General features: G+C 35.1%; 1 protein-coding gene across 1 annotated transcript in view; it reads left to right on the forward strand.

The window, feature by feature from the left end:
* The window catches only part of LOC140158602 (neuronal acetylcholine receptor subunit alpha-10-like), a 32,905-nt gene extending 9,459 nt beyond the window's left edge, over window positions 1-23,446 (forward strand). Inside the window, exons 2-6 of the mRNA XM_072181759.1 lie at window positions 6,053-6,192; window positions 7,109-7,153; window positions 8,427-8,536; window positions 19,662-20,197; window positions 20,654-23,446. Of these exons, the coding sequence (XP_072037860.1) occupies window positions 6,053-6,192; window positions 7,109-7,153; window positions 8,427-8,536; window positions 19,662-20,197; window positions 20,654-21,195 (1,373 nt within the window). The 3' untranslated portion in view covers window positions 21,196-23,446. The remainder of the gene's footprint in view (window positions 1-6,052; window positions 6,193-7,108; window positions 7,154-8,426; window positions 8,537-19,661; window positions 20,198-20,653) is intronic.
* Window positions 23,447-23,726: the final 280 nt, after the last annotated feature.

Raw genomic sequence — 23,726 nt, forward strand, 5'->3', positions numbered from 1 at the left:
GAGAAAGTGTCGTTTGAAAAAAACTGACTTTAAGTTTAAGACCTTTTCACACCTGATATTTTGCATATTTGTAATGTTTATACATGTCCCAACTATTTGGATTCAGCCAAATTCATTTGTGTTTTGTAAACAATAGGGCAAGTTTGAATTAAAGTCATAATTATAAATAACTTTAAATCCCCCATTAAATGATTGAATACCGCAGTTAAGCGACTAAGATAGATGGGTTTTCTTTCATTTTACATCATTAGTTTAAAATTGCTTAAAATTACCAGAAAACTTTCCTGACAGTTGTTACTAATAATATTTGGCAAAGAACAACCAAATTAAAATCTAACCGAAATCGTATATTAAGGCTTTTTAAACCTCAGTATACCGAAGCATTAGATCATAGGACACACATACGCAAGCTCTTTTTCAAAATATCATAGTGAAGAACTCTCAGACACACGAATCGGATTAGAAAAACCCTCCCTATCGTTATTGAATATACATTAATTAGTTATATGGATATATATGTCAACAGTGATACCGCAAATGAAACTTCATCTCTGTCTGGCATGATTTGAAAATGCTTTAACTTAGACGTATGTGACGTTATCATAGCAAAAGGATGAAGAAAGTGTAAGCCGGAGAAACCCAGGAGAAATTGCAAGCTAGACTACTGATATACATTGGCTTTTTGAATAAACAAACATTTCTATAAGTCAAACTCCCGACCCACTTTCAACATTTTGTTAATACTCTCACGTGGCGATAGGTTTACCGTTAAACCGATACATGTGAGCTCTTTCCCGTCAGGGTTATTCTCAAGAACCACTGCATGAATCTTGAATATATTTGTAAATATTTGAATGCATCTTTCGTAGGGACTTCAATTATGTTCACAAAATGTAATATTTCATTTGTTTTTGATAATTTTGTTAAAGGTTTGTCGAATCTGTTCCGAAGGTTAACAATTGCAAGATAAAATATTAAAATGATTCAAAACGTGCAATTTTATCAACAAAAAACAACCAGATTTTCCCAACAAAACGTGTATTGCAAACAGGCACTTTTACCAATATTTGATACTGATGGATTTGTATTTCGATGATTAATTTTAAATTTTAAACTAAATTTCGCGTTTTTAAGATATACTTCAGCGGATGAAAGGTTTTCACTCGTGTATATTTCATTCAACCACGCAATAAACGTTAACTACTCTGAAGTGGAATTTGACGTTTGCACAGTAGCTTTTGTTTTTCATTTGAACATTGCAAACACGTTTGTTATTTATTTTATGTCACTTGTTTCACTTCTGTCATTAGACGGGTTTTTCGTATTTTGTTACATTATCAGAATACATAATTCAATGTTCAGAGTGCCCACAACGGAAATAATGTTCACAATAATGAAATCATGAGCTATATTATGAGATTCAAATACGTAAGGTGACACTCTACACATATAAATATTTCATGTCAATTTTTAACAGCATCGCATGGCTAAAATAATGCGACAACGCCTTCCTGTTTTCTTCACGGAATAATAAATATTTTACACGGGATGGTGTATTCAATAGGACAGAACATCCACCATCTTAATGTTATTAACGTATGATACTTTCTATATATTATATTTATTAGGGATGTCAAGTTTGCACTAGCAGCACTATTATTCACAAGAATCGTAGTTTAAACAGTCGAGGCTGTTGGAAATCTAGACTTTTAAAGTGTCTAAAGGCGAAAAAAATCCAGCAGAAAAATATTTCAAAATCGGAATCCTCAATTTGAGAGCTCATTTTTGGCATTGTTGTGATTTTTATTCAACTGGAATTACAGTCGTTTTCATAAAGCGAACTTGTAAATCCAGTCTGTTTATATAGTTCTTACGATGCGAGAAAAATATTTAAACATTAATTCATCTCAAGGACAACAAAAAGAGCTCCGCATAAAGTATAGTCTACATGATGTATACGGCACCGATTTGGTATAGATATCTTTCTCAAGTCAAAAAAACTGCCAAAGCTGCAAGTCAACAGGATAAGGCAATCAAAGTCTGCAATAACTGTTTTGCTCTGCTGTTGTTACGCATTTTCCGGTCAATAGTAACGCCAATATAATCCCTGTTCTCCGTCAGGTGTTTGACATGTTATTATAAAATAGTCTGAAGTAGCCAATAAAAAAACACCAATAAGACAGTTGTTTAACATTTCCGTTGTTGTAGAATTATACCTGAGCTCTAATCAGACTCATCAATAATGACAGGCTAAATTACGTGATAGCAATTTAACTATGAATGCGTAGATGATAATTGTAAATTTGGGATAATTGGTAGCTATTATTACTGATTATGTTAGAGATAGCCATGGACAAAGTTTTCTTTAAATTTATCTCGAGAACAACTTTTGTTCAGTTGATAATAATTTCATTTAGATCAATGTTAATGTCATTGTCATCGTTATTAAAGAGTATTGACTTGTTGGTCAATGTCAATAAGCCAATAGCAAAACCAATAACATACAATAATGCAATACCTATACCTACCAACCTACCTACCAGTCAGCTTCATAAATTTCTGCACATGCTGACTGTTTAACATGTCCGTTGTTGTAGAATTAGACCTGCGCTCTAATCAGACCCATCAATAATAACAGGATAAATTACGCGATAGCAATAATGCAATGGTCATACAATTCGAACTCATTATGAGTCGTACTATAATTAAAAGTGAATCTATATACGGCAGAATTTAATGAAAATATTGTAGAAATTATACCACCGAGCTGATTGATCTCCTGAGCGATTCACTAGATCTATTATCAGGTTGTATTTCTACTAGTTGGTATTACCTTTTTTTCAAAGATCGTTTCTATAAGTTTCGCTCTCGTTCTTACAGTGTATCAAATGTGTTGTAGCATACCCATAATACCGGTCATTATAGAGGATTTATGAAAGATCAGAACAAAATAAATACTGAAGCCCATTACCAACAAATATTTAAACAATCACTCGCTTAGTCTTTGTTATAAAGAAATGGAAATATAATCTTCCGAAATGATTAACAAATAAAAAACAAATAAACACCCAGAAATTACGTTGTTGTCAGACAAAATGCTAAAAAGGGCCGTTTTGCTATTAAGGGATCTAAAATGAGCGTTTATTGTGTTTCGACAGTATTTTTTGTGGGACATGAGAGCACCTCAGACCTATCGAATTGCATTCTGAATACGAAGCATGTCTTTCTGATATCAAATAATTTTCATTTTTTGAAAATCACAATACAATACAAATTTTATGACAAATTATAAAAATTTGATATTTTTCAAATTTTTGATATATAACAGTCCTCGAAGTAAATTATATAAATCTAATGACATATTCTTAAAGTGTATGTAGTAGGGGAGGAAAAGCCGACGGTCAATTGAAAATTTTGACCTTTCATATTGAAGATATGGATTTTTTCCCAAAAGACCTAATTTTTTTGGCGTTTTGGGGAAAAAAATCCATCTTCAATACGAAAGGTCAGAATTTTCAATTGATCGTCGGCTTTTTATCCCACCTACATACACTTTAAGTATAAATCATCAGATTTATAAAGTTTACTTCAAGTACTGTTAAATATCAAAAATATCAATTTTAATGATTTGCCATAAAATGTGTATTAAATTGCGAATTTCAAAAATCAAAATTATTTGATATCAGAATGACATTCTTCGTATTCAGAATGCAATTCGATATGTCTGATGTGCTCTAATGTCCCACAATAAATACTGTCCAAACGTTCATACCCCAGCCCTTAATACACAGAATATTAGATAAGGGTTAGGATAGAAAATCAGTATAAAGGGATTGGAATTGCCAACCTCTTTGTAATCTGTGTTACCAAAATCTAATACAATTGTATAGTGAATGATATTTTATTATCAATCATTCATCAACGCAACTGAAAAACTTGAAATAATGGGATATAAAATCTTCCACGAGTTTGAAGGTAAATAGACTTTATCCATGTAACAACTTTAATGGGCAATACAACGCCAGACGGTGGCGGTCAATGTGCAATATGTCCTTTATTGTCGCATTAAACCCTCACAGATCGGATTGGGAACATTGTATTCTGTGTGTTATGTACTTTGCATATTGTAAAGAAATCAATTTCGTTCGAACATGTATATGCCATTATTCAAATGCCTTCAAGACAAAATTGATTATTACAGATTTCATCTGCTGACCTTTTCTCTGAATTGTAAAGAAATCAATTAATAGTTCATAAAAATGGATAGGAAATCATTTACCTACATAGTTATTGAATACACCTTAAATGATGGAACACTTTTACTTTTTGTGTTAGCTAGAAGTTCATGGTCTTATAACTCCAATATATATGTTGTGCTATTCGCCGTAGAAGTAGCAGTGTAACAGGATTGACCTTTTCGGTAAATCCCACAAGCCTTTGCGGGTAGACCTGTGATGTCGTAAAATGCGCAGTAGAGATGTTCATTAAATGATGTGCGCATCTGTGTGACGTCAAATGACGACATCTCAAGTCCACTGGCAAAGGCTTATGGGATTTACCGAAAAGGTCCGATATTAATAACCATGACAATAGGTTTATTTTTGAAGGCATTGCCCGCACTATATATATACTCATCACCGGTGTATGCCTGAAATCATGATTGAATACAATACCGAACTTTTCAAAGACACTAATCATACAGGTGCGAGTGATCAGCATCATAATGAGCATTTTATAGATTAAAATCTTTACCCTTTAGAGGTCAACGCTTGACCTTTGACCTTTTTGTTTTGGTAATAACTCAAGAACGGTACATCCCACAGTGTCATCACCCCGATATCTTCATGGCAGAAATCGCCATGGTAGGTTGAATCCACAGCCACGCATGGCCATTTTGTTCCGACCTGTTGAATAGTTTTGAGACGCATAATGGGCCAAGGGACATCCGACTAAGGCTACTGATAATAGCCTGGTAACTGACCTCTGTGTGTGTGAGTGAGCATGATATACGCCATGAGGTCATCTGCTTTTAGTGGCCTACGCTGCGCTATAGTTCAGCACATATAAAATCAGAATTTTTGACAGTTTTTGAGCTCAATACTCACGATTCTTTCTCAATACGCAAGCTAACGACTATCATATCCTTTCAACACATATGTTCAAGTGCCAGCAAAAAAAGAATAAAAAAATTACGGGAGATATTCACCATTTTCTACCCCGGTGGCGGTATCCAAAGATTTATCGTCTGAATATCAAATCGTGCATAGCACATTCACGTGTATCGATCCCGGGTATTGATTTTAGTGTCTCTGCTGTACCAAGTAATTATTAACCAGGCGATGTCGGTGTGCATCCTAGATAAGTAAAACAATACATTTTATGACCAAGAGGAATACATTAGTAATGTTTTCGACAACATTTGATGAAGTTTGAAATTTGACCCCGTGTAAAGTTTAATGACCTTTTCCCCGCCCATGGGACAATATTTTGTTTTGGGAACAACAAAATTTGTGTACTACTACTACACTACTATGGACTTTTAAAAAAGGATTACGAAGAAGTAGGTTAGAAAAATACATCATCTGTGGGAACAATAGCTAGGTAATGGACTAATTGTACTGACCGACCCTCGTAGTCAGGTTGGTTCACGTATACTTCACGATGTTGAGCGAAATTAATTCCATTGCATGAAACCGCAAACTGTCTTTTCTTTTTAATTTGACTTCTCTATACATCTTTATTACTTGTGCTGTCTATGCTAGGACCTTAAACTTGATTAACATATTTAAAATAATTAATAACTCACAAAGGAAAACCAACCAACCAAACTGTTTTCAATGTCAAATTATATAATTTTCTTACCCCTGGGATGACGTAAGCAACATAATGTTCCAGATCTTGTTTTATCTGATTCAAATGTTCTGTTGACAAATCCTTAGACCATTATTCCACTCTTTTCCCATTAGCTCCCATTGTGCAAATGTACACTTTATTTTGCAAGATATAATTTCGTGAAACATGATTTTAATTTCTTCTTTGTCTTCTTTTTTAGGTGTGTCAGCGACACCGGATGATTACAGACTTCTTAATGATATGTTTACCAATTATAGCACTCTTGTAAGACCAGTTAAATATTCCTATCAACCAATTGAAGTCAAGCTAGGAGCAGCTCTTCAACAGATCATAGAAATGGTTCGTTTCTTTGTTTGTTAGCTCCTAATTTTTAGTTATTATTCAATTAATTTGACATGTTGTTGCACAGTTGCGCTGCCATGCATGGTGAAGGTCTATTTGGAGCACCATACCACAGGGAATGTACGTACCACAGGCCAACTTAAATTACTTCATTTAAATACAGTTCCATTTATATTGTATGAGTTGTACAGACACTAAATACTTGAATTTATAATGTACAAAACAGCAGTAAAACATAATGATGTACAGTGAGCAAAAGAGTAAGGTAGCAGTTGTGTTCACTCCTGTATATCCTATAAAAATAAGGAAATAAAAACATGCAGCCGATGTCTGTACTTTTTAGGTCTGATTTAAGACCTTATTTGTTGAAATTGGTTGAGAATTAAAGAAACGGTGATCCAAAACCTAAGGAAGATACGAAATAAAAACTTGCACTTTTGTGTTCTAATCAATGAAAGCACGATACTAGTTTTTCGTGCTAATCAATGAAAGCACGGCGCTAGTTCTCATGTTCACGAACACTTTGTGTACAAATCAATAGGACATGCAATGTGGCAAACTGCAACTTTTAAATTGGCATCTTCCATGGGTTTTTGGATCGTCGTGTCTTTATTTTAAGAACAATTTCAACGAATGAGGTCTTAAATTAAAAGATGCAGCTATCGGCTGTTGGTTCCAATTATGACATTATCTGCCAGGGGTGAACGAAACTGGTACCTTAATTATTTGGCTTACTGTATATGCACCTAATGCATTTAGTGGTTTGTGATAAAGCAGTTTGTAAGGTAGCTAAGATGGCTTCTTCAGGGCGCGTCATGACCTTGTACGATATTGATATGTACATTAATATCTTTAGTCACGTTGCCTTATAGCATAAAACGAATGAGTAAAAAATATTTTTTCCTTTTCTCAGGATGAGAAGAACCAAGTGATAACCGTTAGTTTATGGATGAGATTGGTAAGTTCACTTATGACGTGCTATATATTAATAATAATCAAATTAATTCTACTTATACAAGCATGTTACCATATCATCTGAAAATCGATACACCACAAGTGTAATTCTGAATGTTCTGCTTCTACAGTTTTAAAAGCGTACAATATGTAAGATTAATATTTACAGGCCCGAAGGTCGGTATACATTTCAGTATTATATGTGAAGGTATTTCATTTTTACCATAACTTAGCTACCCGGTTCGTATAAAATCTATCATTGATCCCGTGTATCTTTCCATGTAATATCTCAGAGCGTTTACACAGTAATCCACAATGACATAGTGCTTTCCAAGTCTCTTGATCGCTGTTGACCCCATGTCTTGGTGAAATTTACCTCCAACTTATAAGCTTGAGGCGTTCAAAGAGAGAGGCCAACACGGTCAGTTTTCGCTTCCAGTTCATCTCTAGGCGAGTACATAAGTAGAAGGTGATAATGCGTTGATGCACATAAATTCTTGCGATCATTTACTATACAACAAGTGTGAAAGACACCAGTCGCAAATCTGATTTTGTTTCCAAAGGGCAATTGAACAGTTGAGTTTTCCTTCAAGTCATTACACAGACAGGTGGCACGAATTCTTTGCCGTGCCTTTGATAAAACCGATTTGCCGAAGTATTTAGTTACTGTTCAAGACCCAAGGGTGCAATGACATGCTTTACCTGCCGATTACCTTACACCGCAAATACCGCACCTACGCTACTTTCATTGGCAACCTAAGGTGCTTCTAAAAGGGATAAAACTGTAGCTGTTAATTTGAAAACTGCAATAGAATAAGGGGAAATTATGTCGCAGAAAGTTTATAATAGATGGAATATAAGTACACTCCTAACGTGCGCTATCGGTAAACTAAACACGAGCTTTGAATATAAATAATCATCACTTTCAATCCGATTCAATCCTCGGGATTTCATTACAGTTTTACATTTCAAGTTGGTATCATGTTAACCCACTCCTGTGTGCCATTTCATACCTTTCCACAACATATATTTATTTTTCTAGCCTAATGGTTTGAAAGGTTTGCTCAGCACGCTGTATCGATGCTCGTACAACACAGGTGTCAAATTGTTTCTTCAATTTTTCTTTGTTTAAGTTTATTTTTGAACAACTATGCAAATAATGCAGCTTTAGAACTCGCAGCGTCTCCCTACTGCAAATGCAATTTTCTTGTGCTTGTTGAGGTTTCGGTTTACCCGTTAACAAATATGGTCTTATTTTTACTACTGGTTTTTTGCAGCAATGGACTGATTATACATTAACGTGGGATCCAGCTAGCTATGGCAACACTACCTATCTCATAGTTCCTGCCGAACAGATATGGAGACCTGACATCGTTTTATACTCAAAGTACGTTGACCGTAATATGATCAATCGAGGGCTTTTACAAACCAAACTGGTTATGACCAAAAATTATATTTTAAGTTTAAAAGCTTTCTGAACAAATCAAAATTTCCAGCAAAAACAACGATTTCTCAATTCTCATTGATATAAATTGTTAACATGTACCTGATATAGTACATCGACATCTCTGGCACAGAGAGCTAAAATGGTGGACCCAATCCAAATGCCCTACACGCTATACCCTGTAAGTGGACATCACCTGTGACTCCAGTTCTCGCTATAAACCTTCAAAATTAAGTTATAAAATATAATTATGTGTAAAAATGTTGTATACAATATTTACAAGCCACTAATCATATTAGTACAGGGCACTATGGGTTTGGGATTTTTTATTTCTCATTAGTGGGACCAATGTTTTTTGGCATCCTTAAAGCTGATATGATAAAAAAATTGATTGGTTCCATTTTTTATGCCCCTTGTGGTTCCCACGAGGGGTCGAAGGTCAGAGTGGAGGAAAAACTTAAAAATAGTCCCATCATGCTGTATTGTATCTCAAATTGTTCCTTTTCTCACACGGAACAAAATAAATTGTTATACTTTTCTACGGTGCTTAGTTCAGGACTTATAAGGTCGAATAGGTCAAATGTCAAAAATTTCATACACAGACGTCAAAATTAAAAGATGGTCCGATTTCATCGAAACTGGTCTCAGATTACTCCCCTTAACATAAAAAAATCTCACCCGTATACTTATATTAATTCACAATTCAATTGCATTTTTGTATTGTCATGTCCCCTTTCAGAGCTTATGCAGCCAAAGTACAATCGAAATATGTACAAACATTTGACCCATTATTTCATCCGATTCTGAGGTTAGAAATTTCTCAAATAAATTATTTTCCTATTTAGTTTGAAGAGAGGAGTAATTTAAGACAAATTTCGATTGAATCGGTGCATTTCTGTGCATGAGATATTTGATATTTGACCTTATTTACTCTATAACTCCTGAACTAAGCACCCTAGTGCAATTTAACAATTTACCTTTTTATTCCTAGCAATTAGAGGAACAATGTGAGGAATATTACAGCATGATAGAACAGATATTATTTTTTGGTCCCATTATGACCTTCGACCCCTAATGGGAAGTATATAGGGGCATAGAAAAATGGAACCAATTCTAGTTTTATCCTTTGAGGTGTAAGGATGCCAAAACACATTGGTTCCACTAATGTAGGAAAACTAAATGTTAACTCAAAAATCACCCTGTACTATATATTCGAAGGTAATGAAATACGTATTGTTTTAATCAATAGCTCTTAATTGTAACACATCGTGCATTATACATGACTAATGGGTTTTAAAGACTTTCTTTATTGTAAGTTTTCTTATATTGATCAATGAACCTCTTCGACGAAGGAGGTTAATTACATTAATTTTGTAAAATATTTAGAATAATAGAATTATAGGGTAATAAATGATCATTACTTGTTAAAAGAGAAATTGGATTCAATAATGCACGGGCGCAGAGATACTGATGCGTACAATGCACGAGCCCCGCAGGGGAGTGCATTGGACGCATCAACATTTAACGCAAGTACATTATTAAGTCAAATTTCTCTCTCAACAACTAATGATCATTTATTAACCTATTTCGTACACAACCAAGAATTTCTGCAACTTTTTCAGCCATTTTTATAACAAACAAAATACTATGTCAGAAAATTTGACCAATATCAATGCACTCACCTTCAGGAAAATGAATCAATCCTGCAAGACGCGAACGCATACATTTAGCACATAGTGCGCGAAACTTTATGCACTCGATTCTGATTCTGATGTTCATGTATTTTCTAAGCGTGTATTATGAAATAGACAACAAGTCCTACAGTGGAATTATTTTACTGTCTAGTCCTATAGGCATACGATTTAAATGTAGCCCAAGTTTTAGTGACTGCCCAGCAAACACAAAACGTTTTCGACATTATTCGCAAAAGGTTATAAAAGGTTGTCAGAAAACGTTTAAATGTCGGGTTATATAAAGGGTATATTAAGAGTATAAAACGTTTTCATAACCTTAAAAACATTCTTTTGATAATCTACTGCTCAGCAAACAAAAATGTTTTACAGAAAATGTTTAAATGTCGGGTTATATAAAGGGTATAAAAACGTTTTAATAACATTCCAAAAACATTCTTGAAAACTTGATACAAAACATTGTAAACAGAATGTTATTTTGGGGTTGAAAAAATATTTTGCGAAAAATGTTTGCCCAAAATATTTTCAATAACGTTTTAAAAACGTTTTCATGACCTTTATATAACCCGACATTTAAATGTTATTTAGAACATTTCTGTATTTGCTGGGTTCAAATATTTTAACATAATGATATTTAAGTGTTGACACAATATTTGGCAAAAATGTTTGCAAAAATAGTTTACAATAACATTTTTGAAAACATTTAAAAATATTGTTGTAGTGTGTTTTCATACAAAACGTTTTAAAACGTTATCATGACCTTTATATAACCCGACATTTTAATGTTATTAAAACGTTTTTACCTAAACCAAAAGCCAAAATATAACTTATTTTAAATGTTTTTAGAACGTTTTTGTGTTTGCTGGGTGTGTAGTTGTACGGGGAATTTTATTCTTTATGGGAAGGGGACGTACCCCCCTGATGCCTGCATATCAGCAACTTAATCCTCAAATGATCACATGCACAGATTTCATTTAAAACTTGGCAACAATCAAATGCAAACTCAGTGCATTTATGAACCGCGATGCGTTATGTATAGGATAATGGCCAAGGATTAGAACGTGAGTGGGTAAGAATGGCTGAGCCGCGGAGCGGCGAAGCCATTCTTACCCACTCACGTTCTAATCCGCGGCCATTAACCGACTTAATACACACCTATGACGGCGCGCTATTGTTTTACCGCTCCATTATTTTTCACGAATGGAGTGTTATTGAAATAGGTTGCTCTTTACAAATTGATCAATTACTCATTGATGCCGGACAATACACTAATATAATGATCGTACTAAATTTTAGGTGCGAGTGCAAAAATAGTCCGACTCAGCTTTATGTAAAATTTCTATAGAAATACCCATCATATCACGATCCAGGTGTTTAGTTCAAATCATCCGTAACCACCTTCTTGAATTATAAAGATTTAAAATGTTTGTTACACAAATTGAATAAACGTAGATTCGTAAAATCATTAAAGTGATTAGACCATCAATAGTTCTTTATGCCCACTTCTAATGTATTAACTGTTGAAGTAGTTGCGTCATGTTGCGTTTAGGTCTCTATTTTGCATAATAAGGAAAATTGGCAAAAGGTCATATAGCATGTATAGGCATGGTATAGGCTCATATGAAATGGTCATTACAGTTGTCAACCTCAAGAAAACTACACCTATCGCTATACCTGAGCAATGATACTCTTCTCTGTGAATCGAGTTTACGATTTTGGAACAACCATGCAATTATGGACACTATTGTTTATCTTGGATAATTTTGTGATGGAATCATTCCGAGGATATATATCGTTGATTCGCAGCAGAAGGACCAAAATCAGGTACGAAAAGGTACGAACATTTTAAATGTACTACAACACATTTTACCTAGGCCTATTATTGTCCTTGAACTTTGTCGGCAAAAAACAAAACAAACTTCGCCGCCTTCGACGCGAAATAAAAGCCACCTCAACTTCCAGTCCCCCTTCCGAAATCAAATGGAGCGTCCCTAACATTGTAATATTTAATTACCGTAAAATGGGGGTAATTTCGGTAAGCGGGGTAACTTTGGTCGTTCAAATATATTTTTAAATGGTCATATTTCCGTACAGCAATATTGTTTTTAGTCATATTTGGTCTCAATTTGTTAAGAAATATATTTGGAAGAAGTCGCTCATGTCCAATTTCTTTGAAAGTTACGAAAACATTGGCATTTTTGACCAAAATGAGCATTTTTTACATTTTTTTCAGACAAAATAAAATCGATATTTGTGAGCAAGGATGCGTGCTTGCTTAATTTTGCATGGGGATAAATGTCACAAAAAACAAAACCTTGCCCATATACAGCGAAGATCAATTTTTTTTTTTTTTTTTCTTCATGGAATGTAATACTCTGACCAAAGTTGCCCCAAATGCGGGGTAACTTTGGTCAGGCTATTTTCAACCCCTAGGGCACCCTTTCAAAATTATTCAAAAATCTTTTTAAACTTCAAGGTGTAGAAGGGAACCCTAACGTCATAAAAAAGAGATACTTAGAAATATATTTGGTTTTGTTTGGAAGCAGTGGTTTAAAAACTCTGAAAAGTGCCCAAAGTTACCCGTTTTACGGTATCGGATAGGCCTACTGATCGATGTAAGTAAATATTCAAGCATGCCAAAATACCATCAGATGAAACATCAAATATACTAATGACTAATAAAAATTATACAGAGAATAGACCTACTGTGGCTTTTATCATTATTAAACATGCCCGAAGAGAACGATTTGAAAATAAACAGATTCATAGGCCTAAATACATTGATACAGAATGTGTATTATGTATATGTAGCAATGTTGCCCAAAATATGACAAATTATATGTAGGGCCTAAGCCACTGAAAACGTATAAAAATATAAAGAAGGAAAAAAAATGTTATAAAAAACAGTAAGCGTAGAAAGAAAGGTCCAAATAAATAAAAGTAAAGGCCTACGAAGTAAAGCCTAAGTGAGGGTAAAACACATCTTGCATAATAAGTACAACGTACTTAGCCAACAATTTAACCTGCCCGTTTTGATCTTGACTTGCTTTTCACAGATTGCATTGTAAGGGCTCGGATAGCGACGTTTTACGTATTTTGTTTGTGGCACCTAAGAGCAAATCAGACACATCCTTCTGATATCAAATAATTTAGATTTTTATTAAATTCGCGATACAATACACATTTTAAGGCAAATTATTAAAAATTGATATTTTTGAAATTTAACAGTCCTCAAAGTAAATTGTATAAATCTAACGCTATGCAGTAAATAGTAGGAAGTTGGGTTGAACAGCCGTCAATCATATGAAAATTGTGACCTTCATTATTAAAGATATAGATTTTTTCCTCAAAACACTAAAAAATGTAGGTCTTTTTGGAAACAAATGTTTAAGTTCTATATGAAAGGTCAAATTTTCAATTGAGTCGGCTTTTCATCCCAGCTACATAGGCCTATAGTTTCATTACATATCATTAGATTTATAAAGTTTACTTCGAGGACTGTTACATTTGGAAAAATATAAAAAATATGAAATTTTAATAATTTGTATTATATCGCGAATTTCACAAAATCAAAATTATTATTATTATTAGATATAGGGACAATCCTCGTATTCAGCATGCAATTCGATATGTCTGATGTGCTCTCAGGTCCCATGACAATACTGTGCAAATGTTGCTATCCGCTTCCTCAATTTATTGTATTAATGAAAATCATTTTCTTCTTGTTTTTCGTATCATTGTTTTGCATGAATGAAGTGATGATAACAATACCGCACTTTTCGCAAATACTTGCTTTTCAAAAGTGCAATTGATATTAACACTACATTCGTAAATGCCAGTACTTTTTCCCTGAAAAGTATTTGTTTTTCAGAGAAAAGAGAAAGGCATTTACGAATGGCGTGTTATTGTGATCATCGCTCCATTCGTGGAAAATAATGGAGCGGTAAAACAATAGCGCGACGTCATAGGTGTGTATTAACGGCTAGTAAATCATAATAAGGCATGCTGCCAGCAGTTTATTTTGTACGCGTTATTCCACACACACACCCCTACAGTGCGAGTTAGTGAGTGTTATCTACACGACAATATGCTTGATTGCTTAGACTCATGTAGTTGAAACAAATTTTAAACATGTTTGTTTGCCAACAATTTTTGCAAACTTGCTTTCTGGTACACCCAAGCAGTTTGTTGAATAAGCTGAGAAAATTGATTGCAATGCACACAACGGCAAAATGCAAGAGGTTGACTATCATAACATGACTTAAGTGCCGATAATTGAGTCCTAAGATACTCCTTAACTTAAAACACGAATCGAAATAGTCAAGGCACTTGGACTTGGAGAGTGCACAATCTGTACTAACAAGGGACAGAAAAAGGGCAGGTTGGACGTTGAACTTATGGAGTTAGTTGTATTTTTTGAAACAGGTAGGAGGCTTAAAATAAATAGTATTATTTTTAATCACACGTGACCACTGCCACAACATAACCATCAGTACCAAAATAATGTGACGTTAGACACCCGCACAAAAGAATAGAAACCTTTAATACAAATATCACAACTGTCACTACAATATTACGAACTTGCAAAAATGACAACACGTTTTGCTCAAAACATTTGGACACGATTGACGCCTTTAACTTTTTATATTACGGAGACCACCCGCTGCTACAGGATAATAGCCGTCACAAAGTAGGGCTGTTGTCGAGTAGAGTTTTCATTGTTGACAATCATCAAATCTCAAGATTCGACGTCGACAAGTTGTCGACAATAAAGTAATATACATCAATTAAAGTCCAAATATTAAGTTCAGAGACTACGTTATGCGTTTATTTACATCATAATATTACCGTCAACTATACGTAATCAAAGTCTATTAATCCACCATAATTATTGTTGTCATCTTGTGCTCAATTATTACTTATTTTATACCTAGATGTTATTTCATGGTAAATAATGGTGTCCTTAAGCTTTTCTCTAATCTTTTTAATGACTAGCCTTTGTCGACAATTAGTTCATCCTTATCGACAATCAGTAAAATTGCTTTGTTGACAATATTATCGACAACAGTTCTATCACAAAGCAGTAGTCCTTCACGATTTGGCCGTGACAGAATCGTAATGGTATTCTATTATATCACGGTGGCGAAACTCATATGCACTGGGTGTGCATTGAGGTTATTTTGCATTTGCTGTTTCTAAAAGAAAATAATCTGTTTATTTAGTGTACTGATCTAAGGCTGTATTAAAGCCTTAATGTACGATCTTTTTAAATTTTTTGATTTTTCTTTTTTTCTTCTAAAATGATAATATGCAATCATTATGAAAGTTCCCAATACATTTGGACGCGAAAAACATTGGGAATTTGCAAAGAAACAACATCATAAACTTCACCTCTATCACTCGAAACATCTCGCACTATTTGGATTAGGACAGCGAGTGCGGCCTCAGAGTTAGTCTCCTACGCGGCCAGTTTGGTTACGCTCCCTCCACATGTGGAGGGAGCGTAACTAAGCTTTAGTTTTGTACGAGACTACGGTTTGCGATCGTGGCCGACATAAAGTCATAATCTAAAATTATGACTTTATGTCGGACCAACAGAAAATCGTCTCGTTTTGAAAAAAATAAAGGTAAATTCTGAAAAAAGATCGTACATTATGACTTTAAAAGACGTTTGTTCCCGATGGTGGTGGGGGGGGGGGGTATCTTGAATTTGATGGGGATCTGCGGCTGTATCTCGATAATGTACTAAAAAATAATAATAGAGGGGTTGTGATTTCCAAACGTACGTACGTCTATTCAAAGTCCCGTCACGTTTGGAAATCGCAACCTCTCTACCTAAGCTGACTGCTATAAGAGATTAATAACACCAATGTTCGAGGCCCAATGCCCCTTAAACCTTTTCCAGACCTGCAAATATTCCATATACAATGATCTGGAAAGTAATTTGCTGTCCACGAACCAATAAAAACCAAATCCCTTATCGTTTGTAATTGTTTTCAATTTTCATATTACATTTAGGTTTTATACTTTAGTAAAATTTTAATATTATTAATAAACAAGTTTATTAGTCAGCATAAACCACTTTTAAGTATTTTGTGGAACTCTAAGGCAATGGGTCTAACCCTCATAATTTTAAAATAAAAAGGGCCTCATCGCTTTCCTCAAGATTATCGAAAACTGCTAGTAATGTTAATTTTACGTGAAAACTGCTGTATCAATGTCAAAATAGTGAAACACCTTCCCTCCTCATGCGCTTTTCCAAAACATGGGGACGTGAATCAATTTCTAATTTCATGTCGCCATATGTTAGTATTTCCTTAGATATAATTTATGCCTCACTTTCCAAGCAGGTAAACAATCCAGGTAAATGATACCTTTGTTGTCCTATGACATTAATGTTATAGTTTGAATTTCGATACAAGATAACTCACTCAATTAAAAACATCTTTCGACACTTTTTTTTCCAGAAAACACCATTTTGTTCAATTCTGTTCTGATAGTCTGCGCAAAGCAAATAGTTAAGCAGACTACATAGCATCAAACGTAAGAGATAAACCTGTACGCAACATCGAGGATGCTTAGATGAGGGTCACATAAGGTTAATAGCATTGCATAGGAGTTTTCCGCCACTACAACACGTCTATAATTATCCTTAGGGGCGCGTTATGGCTAAAAGCCCTACAAATCATAGCTTATGCTTCGCGTTGACGGATGCTATACATAATACACGGAAACATATTTCTTGAGCCTCTTTAGGTTCTATTCAAGGATTTCAATAATGTGGACTTTAAGCCACTGAAAGGCACAATTAAGGGTTATCGGGCTATGGTGGTACTTACAGGTAAAGTTAGTATCCCGAAGAGATCTTTACTTAGAGGCAATGTCCCAATTACGGAATTACGTCCACGGACCGTTGACCGTTAAACGAATATTGATATCAGAGGCACACAAACAAATCATTCTAAATTGGCTTTTGGCTACTTTAAAATTTGAAGCGGATTAAGGAGGATGAATCCAAAGTATGCAAACAACAGCTACCTCCGACTATATTTATAAATACGAATTTATAAATACGCACCTGGCCCATGGGCATGCCATACCAAGACCAGCAAGCGTGACCATATCTTGACATTGAAAAGGATGGGAACGCTTTTGATAAATATTATCAAATTCAAGTATTAGTTGAATAGCAAAATTATTACATATGGGTGGATTCCACATTTATAATATGTTATCAAAAACAACATTTTGAAAGTATTTGCCAACGGAAAAAACATTTATCGACACAAAATTTTGCTGCACCGTCTCGTGTTGTTTACCGCCTTTGCATTCAAATGTACAAGAAGACTACCCGCTGTGTAGAAGGTCACTTCGAGACTTACTGTCTACAAGCTGTTATGGCAGCGCGGTAGTGGCCACGTGCGTATTTATAAATATAGTCGAAGTGGTTATTTTAGCGGAGGATAGAAATCATAATGGACAAGATTAACGGTTTTCACTTATAATTGCTCTTAAGCTATTATTATTCTTCAAGACAAATTTGTTTGAAAAAGTAATACATATCTATCGAATATTATCGCTAGTCTGACCTGACCTGACCTTTTTGATACATTTTTGATAAACCTTAATGATTTGTTTAAACCACTGCTTTATAATGTTTCTCAACATACATAGTCTTTATTTTGTGCTTACACTGTACAGATAAAATTCAAATATCGTCAAATTTGTATGATATCTGAAAACATGACGAGCCTAACCACAAGAGAATTAAGATAAGACAAACAATAATAACAAATTACGAAAACGACAACTCTCTAGTACTTAGATCCATTTGAAAAGTAAGCAGACAACTAAAGGTCGTCAAATTTATTTCTACCCTTCAGAGGAGGCAATAACATGATATATTATGAGTGTGTACTTCGAAAAATCTAAATGCTCTCAAGCGCGGGTCAACGACATCAAGTTTCTTATACGATATCTAACTCTAAAGCCTTGGGCAATTGGGCATTTTCGGATATAAAGCATGCGTGATTTATGATAGATGACAATTAACAGAAATTTGAAAAGAGCAATAATTGTTACTATTGAATATAACCTGCAAAGGAAACATATCACAAGAGCGAAAGAAGAGAGGTACAGTCATATAGTTTATACATGTGCATAGCGTATAAATAACTGTGCTGTAAAAGAGAGAGCAGGGAAATAGAGTAAGGCACTACTTGTGTGTTTACCGGTGGGGTGTGTTTGTGATGGGGGATGCGTTGGTTTTGGGTGTGTGTTTAGCTATGACTACATGCATTGATCATGATAAACAGATTTTAAACAGTTCTCTCAACAAATATTTGACTTACTTGATATTTCATCCAACATCCATGATGTTTCATCAGAAAGTGAGGTGGAGCGTTAAAATACCTAGTCACATTACTTGATGATCGGCATGTATACGCCAGATAGCACGTGTCTCTCTTTGTCTTTGTTGAGATCGGGCTCGGAGGCGGCTATATGTAATACACCTCCTTGATGCCTCTTTGAAGACATCTAAAGTCGAAGTCACATTGTCCGAATTGAATCCATGTCCTCCAGAATTAAGATTCGTTCCAACAGGGAAAGATTTCCTTTTGTGTCAAGTAAGCTTGCGAAGCGGTCTTTCTGTTTTGTCCACATATTCATGATATTGGGACGTAGGCCTACAGTTCCCACGACCGGTTGCACTTCTTGGGTTTGTCCTTAGGATCCACCAGCATACTCCTGGAACAAAACATTGCAGGTGTCGATTTCCATGAACTATACAGAGTGTCCCTGAACGAACTGTATTGCTGAAAACTTTAATGGCAGGTATCAGAACTAAATAGTTGACGTGGTTGAAAAATACAACATCTATCACATCCTTTTTGAATGTTGACAATTGACTGATCCGTTCTTGTAATATAAGAATTTTACGAAAATACATCATTTTTAATCCGTTCCACTGATCTAGAAATTCAAATATTTTAAGAACAGGGTTGTGAATTGTTACAATTCAAAAAGTATTGAAAAGCTGATTTATTCCTCAACCACCACATGACCACATCAACATTTAGTTCCGTTTGGTTCGGACATTAAAGTTTCCAACGATACAGTTGTTTCAGGGACACTCTGTAGAATTACCACAATGTAGCCTACATAGCCTATTGGTTGATTTCAATCCAGCGTTATGTAGGATCAATATTTGAGCAAAAGCAAAATAAACAAATAAAAAAGGCAACCTGGAATAAAGGTGGTAATGGTCTCTTTATCTAAATTTTCTATCATACCTTATATGTATAAAATATAAGCAATAAGATTCTCTAATTAAAATAACTGGTTTAAAATGTTGTTGTTGTTTTTTAATTTTACAGTGTAGACTCTGGATTTGGCGGCATGATGGACACCAACGCAGGAGTTGACAACACCGGCGTGGTTTATTGGAACGCGCCTGCCATCTATACCAGTACCTGTAAGATAGATGTATCCTACTTCCCATTCGATGAACAAGTATGTCCGCTAAAATTTGGATCATGGGCTTATAATGGTCTACAAGTGGATCTAACCAATCGCTCAGGCGCTGGCGATACATCAGCCTACATTAACAGTGGAGAATGGGACCTTATAGGAATGCCCGTGTTCCGTCACAATGTGTACTACGCCTGTTGTGCTGCACCCTATCCTGATGTGACATTCAAAGTGGTTATTAGAAGATTGCCTCTGTTTTATATGTTGAATTTACTTGTGCCTTGTTTCTTGGTATCTTGTTTAACGGCTCTGGATTTCTTTATGCCCGCTGACGCAGGAGAGAAGGTTACACTTGGTATTACTATTCTTCTGGCACTCATAGTGTTCTTGCTACTTGTGGCCGAGACTATGCCTCCGCAATCAGAAGTGGTGCCTTTGATAGGTAAGTTGTGTAGCCCTTCGTTTGTTAGACACTCTATTAGTTCGACACGGTAAACCATACTCTCTAATTTCGTACCATTCTTTTCTTAACTCATTGATTTTTGATCCCGAACTATTCGTTTTGATGAGATGTACTGTTCCTTTTGATTAGCTATATTATCACTTTGAACCGACAATGTGACTCAAATTTTGGTCAGAACATCAGGACACTGGCATCCCATGTTAGGCGTCAGTTTTAGACACTTGACGACAACATTTGGTTGAACAGGTCCGTGATGCTGTCACTGACCACTATCCTGGGTTGCCAGTCTCTCCTGATGAAGGTCAAAGTTTTGACTGTAAATTTGTACTGAAATCATATTATCTTTAAATAATTGATTTATGAAGTCTAGCAACACAGATTCTGGAAGTGTTCAGTACATAATGTATAATAAATACTTTCCGTTTGATTTAACAGGTCAATACTTTGCATGTACAATCGTCTTGGTTTCCATGTCAACTGTAATGACTGTATTCGTTCTTAGTCTGCATTACCGTCTTCCTGGAACAAAACCCGTCCCTAAATGGATGAGAAACGTCTTCCTCAAACACGTGGCCTGCTTTCTGTGCCTCGGTGATCTAACAAAGCTTTGCCCACCTCACGACGAGGAAGACGAGGATGATGATGACAAGGCTACGGTGTTGAAGAACAACGGACACTCCAACCAAAATGTCTACAGTTTATCAGAAATGGTGCAACAATCAAAAGAAGCTGATCCTGGTGATGTAATTGTATCCAAAAACTTTGACGGTTATTTCACGACAATCATTACCAAACTAGGTGAGATCACGGGCCGGTATAAAGACGATGATAGGGATGATTCTGTCATGCTAGAATGGCAGTATTTGGCTCTAGTCATGGACCGCTTCTTCTTCGTCGTATTCATGGGCTTAACAGTTATTTGTACCGTGGCTATTCTGTTACAACCTAAGCCTTACACAGACCCTGGTGAACTTTAAAAAATTGCTGCAATTAATAGTATAAATGGTAAGCCCTCTTTTGGTCTGAGAGAAACACTGCCGACCCCTGTGGTAATCTAGTGTACATGAAAGAACTTGATTTATTGCATTGACTATCCACCTTTTTCGTAATTGACCACTTCGCTGCCTTTAGTGGCGGTTGGCTCCTCTAACTCCAATTAGGCTGGAGTTAGCGAAGCAGAAAACTGAGAGCGAGGCCAAAGATGTAAATTACGTACTCCTAATTATGCAAATTCAACTTGCCAAGTAACTATAAGGACTATCTAGATGAGACTTGGTACATATGTAGTACAAGTAAAATAAAAGTATATTACGTTTAGCATTTGGCTAATTTTAATCTGTATAATTTAATTAGAGGCTATTAGAGTTTATTTTATTTTGTCAAGAAATTAACCCTAATTAATTATGCAGATTAAAATTAGCAAAATGCTAAGTACTATATACTTCTATCTGTATGTGCCCAGTCTCAGCTAAATAGTCTTTATATATAGTTACTTAGCTAATTAACTTTGCATAATTGGACATATGTAATTTACATTATTAGCCTCGCTTTCAGTTTTCCGCTTTGCTAACCCCGACCTAATTGGAGTTAGCAGAGCCAAACACCGCCAACGGCAATGAAGTGGTCAATTACGAAAAAGGGGGATATGTTTAAAAGCTGTATAATATTACAAAATCAAACAACCAAAGTTGGGGTTGAAAATTTGTTATATGGTAGGCCTATGTCATGGACACCCGGGCATGGACACTATGTAATATTTTGCCTTTTTTGAAACGACAGAGGGCGATCTGAATATCAACATGTGACATCATAGGTCAACTAATCTCTGGTAACCGCTTACAGATTGTTTTACATGTTTTAAACATCTAAGCAGGCAGTTACACGCTTTTGGGAAGAAGGTTGTAACGCAAAGTTATCGATAATAAATGTAAGGTGTTCTTGAGTAGGTTTTTAAGAATAACTCTAAAGTTGATAATGTTAACCCAACGCTCTAAATCTCACAACGATTACTTGTATGTAACAGTATACTGATGTAACAAGAGCTCAGAAATGAAGGAAGAAAGATGTTTTATGGCAATCACGCCGAGACACCAAATGCACAGCAATTTGTGAAACGTTTCACTTCAATACGCGGATATAGGGGTTCTCTACTGGAAGTCAATTTGCCCCGAAATTCCTTCCCACAAAATTATGCAATATGCGTATTCACCGTAGAAGTAGTGATGTAACCGGAATAATTATCATAGCAATGGGTTAACACTAGTTTTGAATATATTGCCCTGCACTGGTCGTTACGCTGTCAAAGAACAGGGATCAAAGACCGTAATTGTAATTCTAAAGAAATTTCACATTATGCTGAGTTCATTGTATGTTTCACTCGCACCTAAAACCAGTGTCTTTGAAAAGAGCGGTATTGTATTCAATCAATGATTGTACACATACACATGTGATGAGTGTGGTTATATAGTGCCGGGCAATGCATTCAAAAATAGTGTAAACCCAAATAGTTATTCATCTTGTTACATCGCTACTTCCTGGGCGAATTGCATATGGAAATGTATCTATAATTTAGAGAATAAAGGTATTGTTTTAACCGCTGGAGTGCATCTATCGCCAAAAATAATGATGTCGCATGTTATATATTATGACGATAGATGCACGGCAACGTCTAAAAACAATACCTTTATTCTCATTCTTAAACACTGCAATTCAGATAAATATATTAATCACAAGTATACCAAATTTGAATCAAATTAAATCCTACATTTTACAAGGAATTACCCAGGGCTTATAATCGATCAGTCCCGTTGTTGCTATACACCTCCGATTGGTTCAAATAGCGAGTACGAGTATCGTGTCAACACGTACGCGCTTATAGGTGTGTGATGTTGTGTCATATCACACGGATAAGAACCAATAAGATTGCAAGAATATTCTCAAGTGTTTATGAATGTTAAGTAATGCACTTATAATTTTGACATCTATTGACCTCTCCGATAGAGTAACCCTAATATATTTATTTGGGTTAAGGCCATCAAAGCTGTTATATTTTATCTTGAGCATAATTAGGTCCAGATTTTGTAAACTTCTTACAAAGGTACTTTGGGCTGGACTGGGGTGTGTGTGTTGAATGTATTATATTGATACATTGCGGCGTGTGTATGCGCTAGCTATATTTCATACAGTAAATGTTTATGAAATTGGTATAGCTTAAATGTGTCAGCAATAATTGAAGAATTTTATCTATTTATTTATTTATTTATTTATTTATTTATTTATTTATTTATTTATTTATTTATTTATTTATTTATTTATTTATTTATTTATTTATTTATTTATTTATTTATTTATTTATTTATTTATTTATTTATTTGTGATATATTAAAGGGTAACCAAGATCAGTGAAAAAGTATTGATTTCTACTGGCGTCCTCTCTAGAATCTGGTAAAATCTATCTAATTATGCAAATGTGATATCAATTAACGGTGGCGGTGGTACGGGCTCTGAC

This window comes from Amphiura filiformis, chromosome 8, assembly GCF_039555335.1.
Source record: "Amphiura filiformis chromosome 8, Afil_fr2py, whole genome shotgun sequence".
Lineage (NCBI taxonomy): Eukaryota > Metazoa > Echinodermata > Ophiuroidea > Amphilepidida > Amphiuridae > Amphiura > Amphiura filiformis.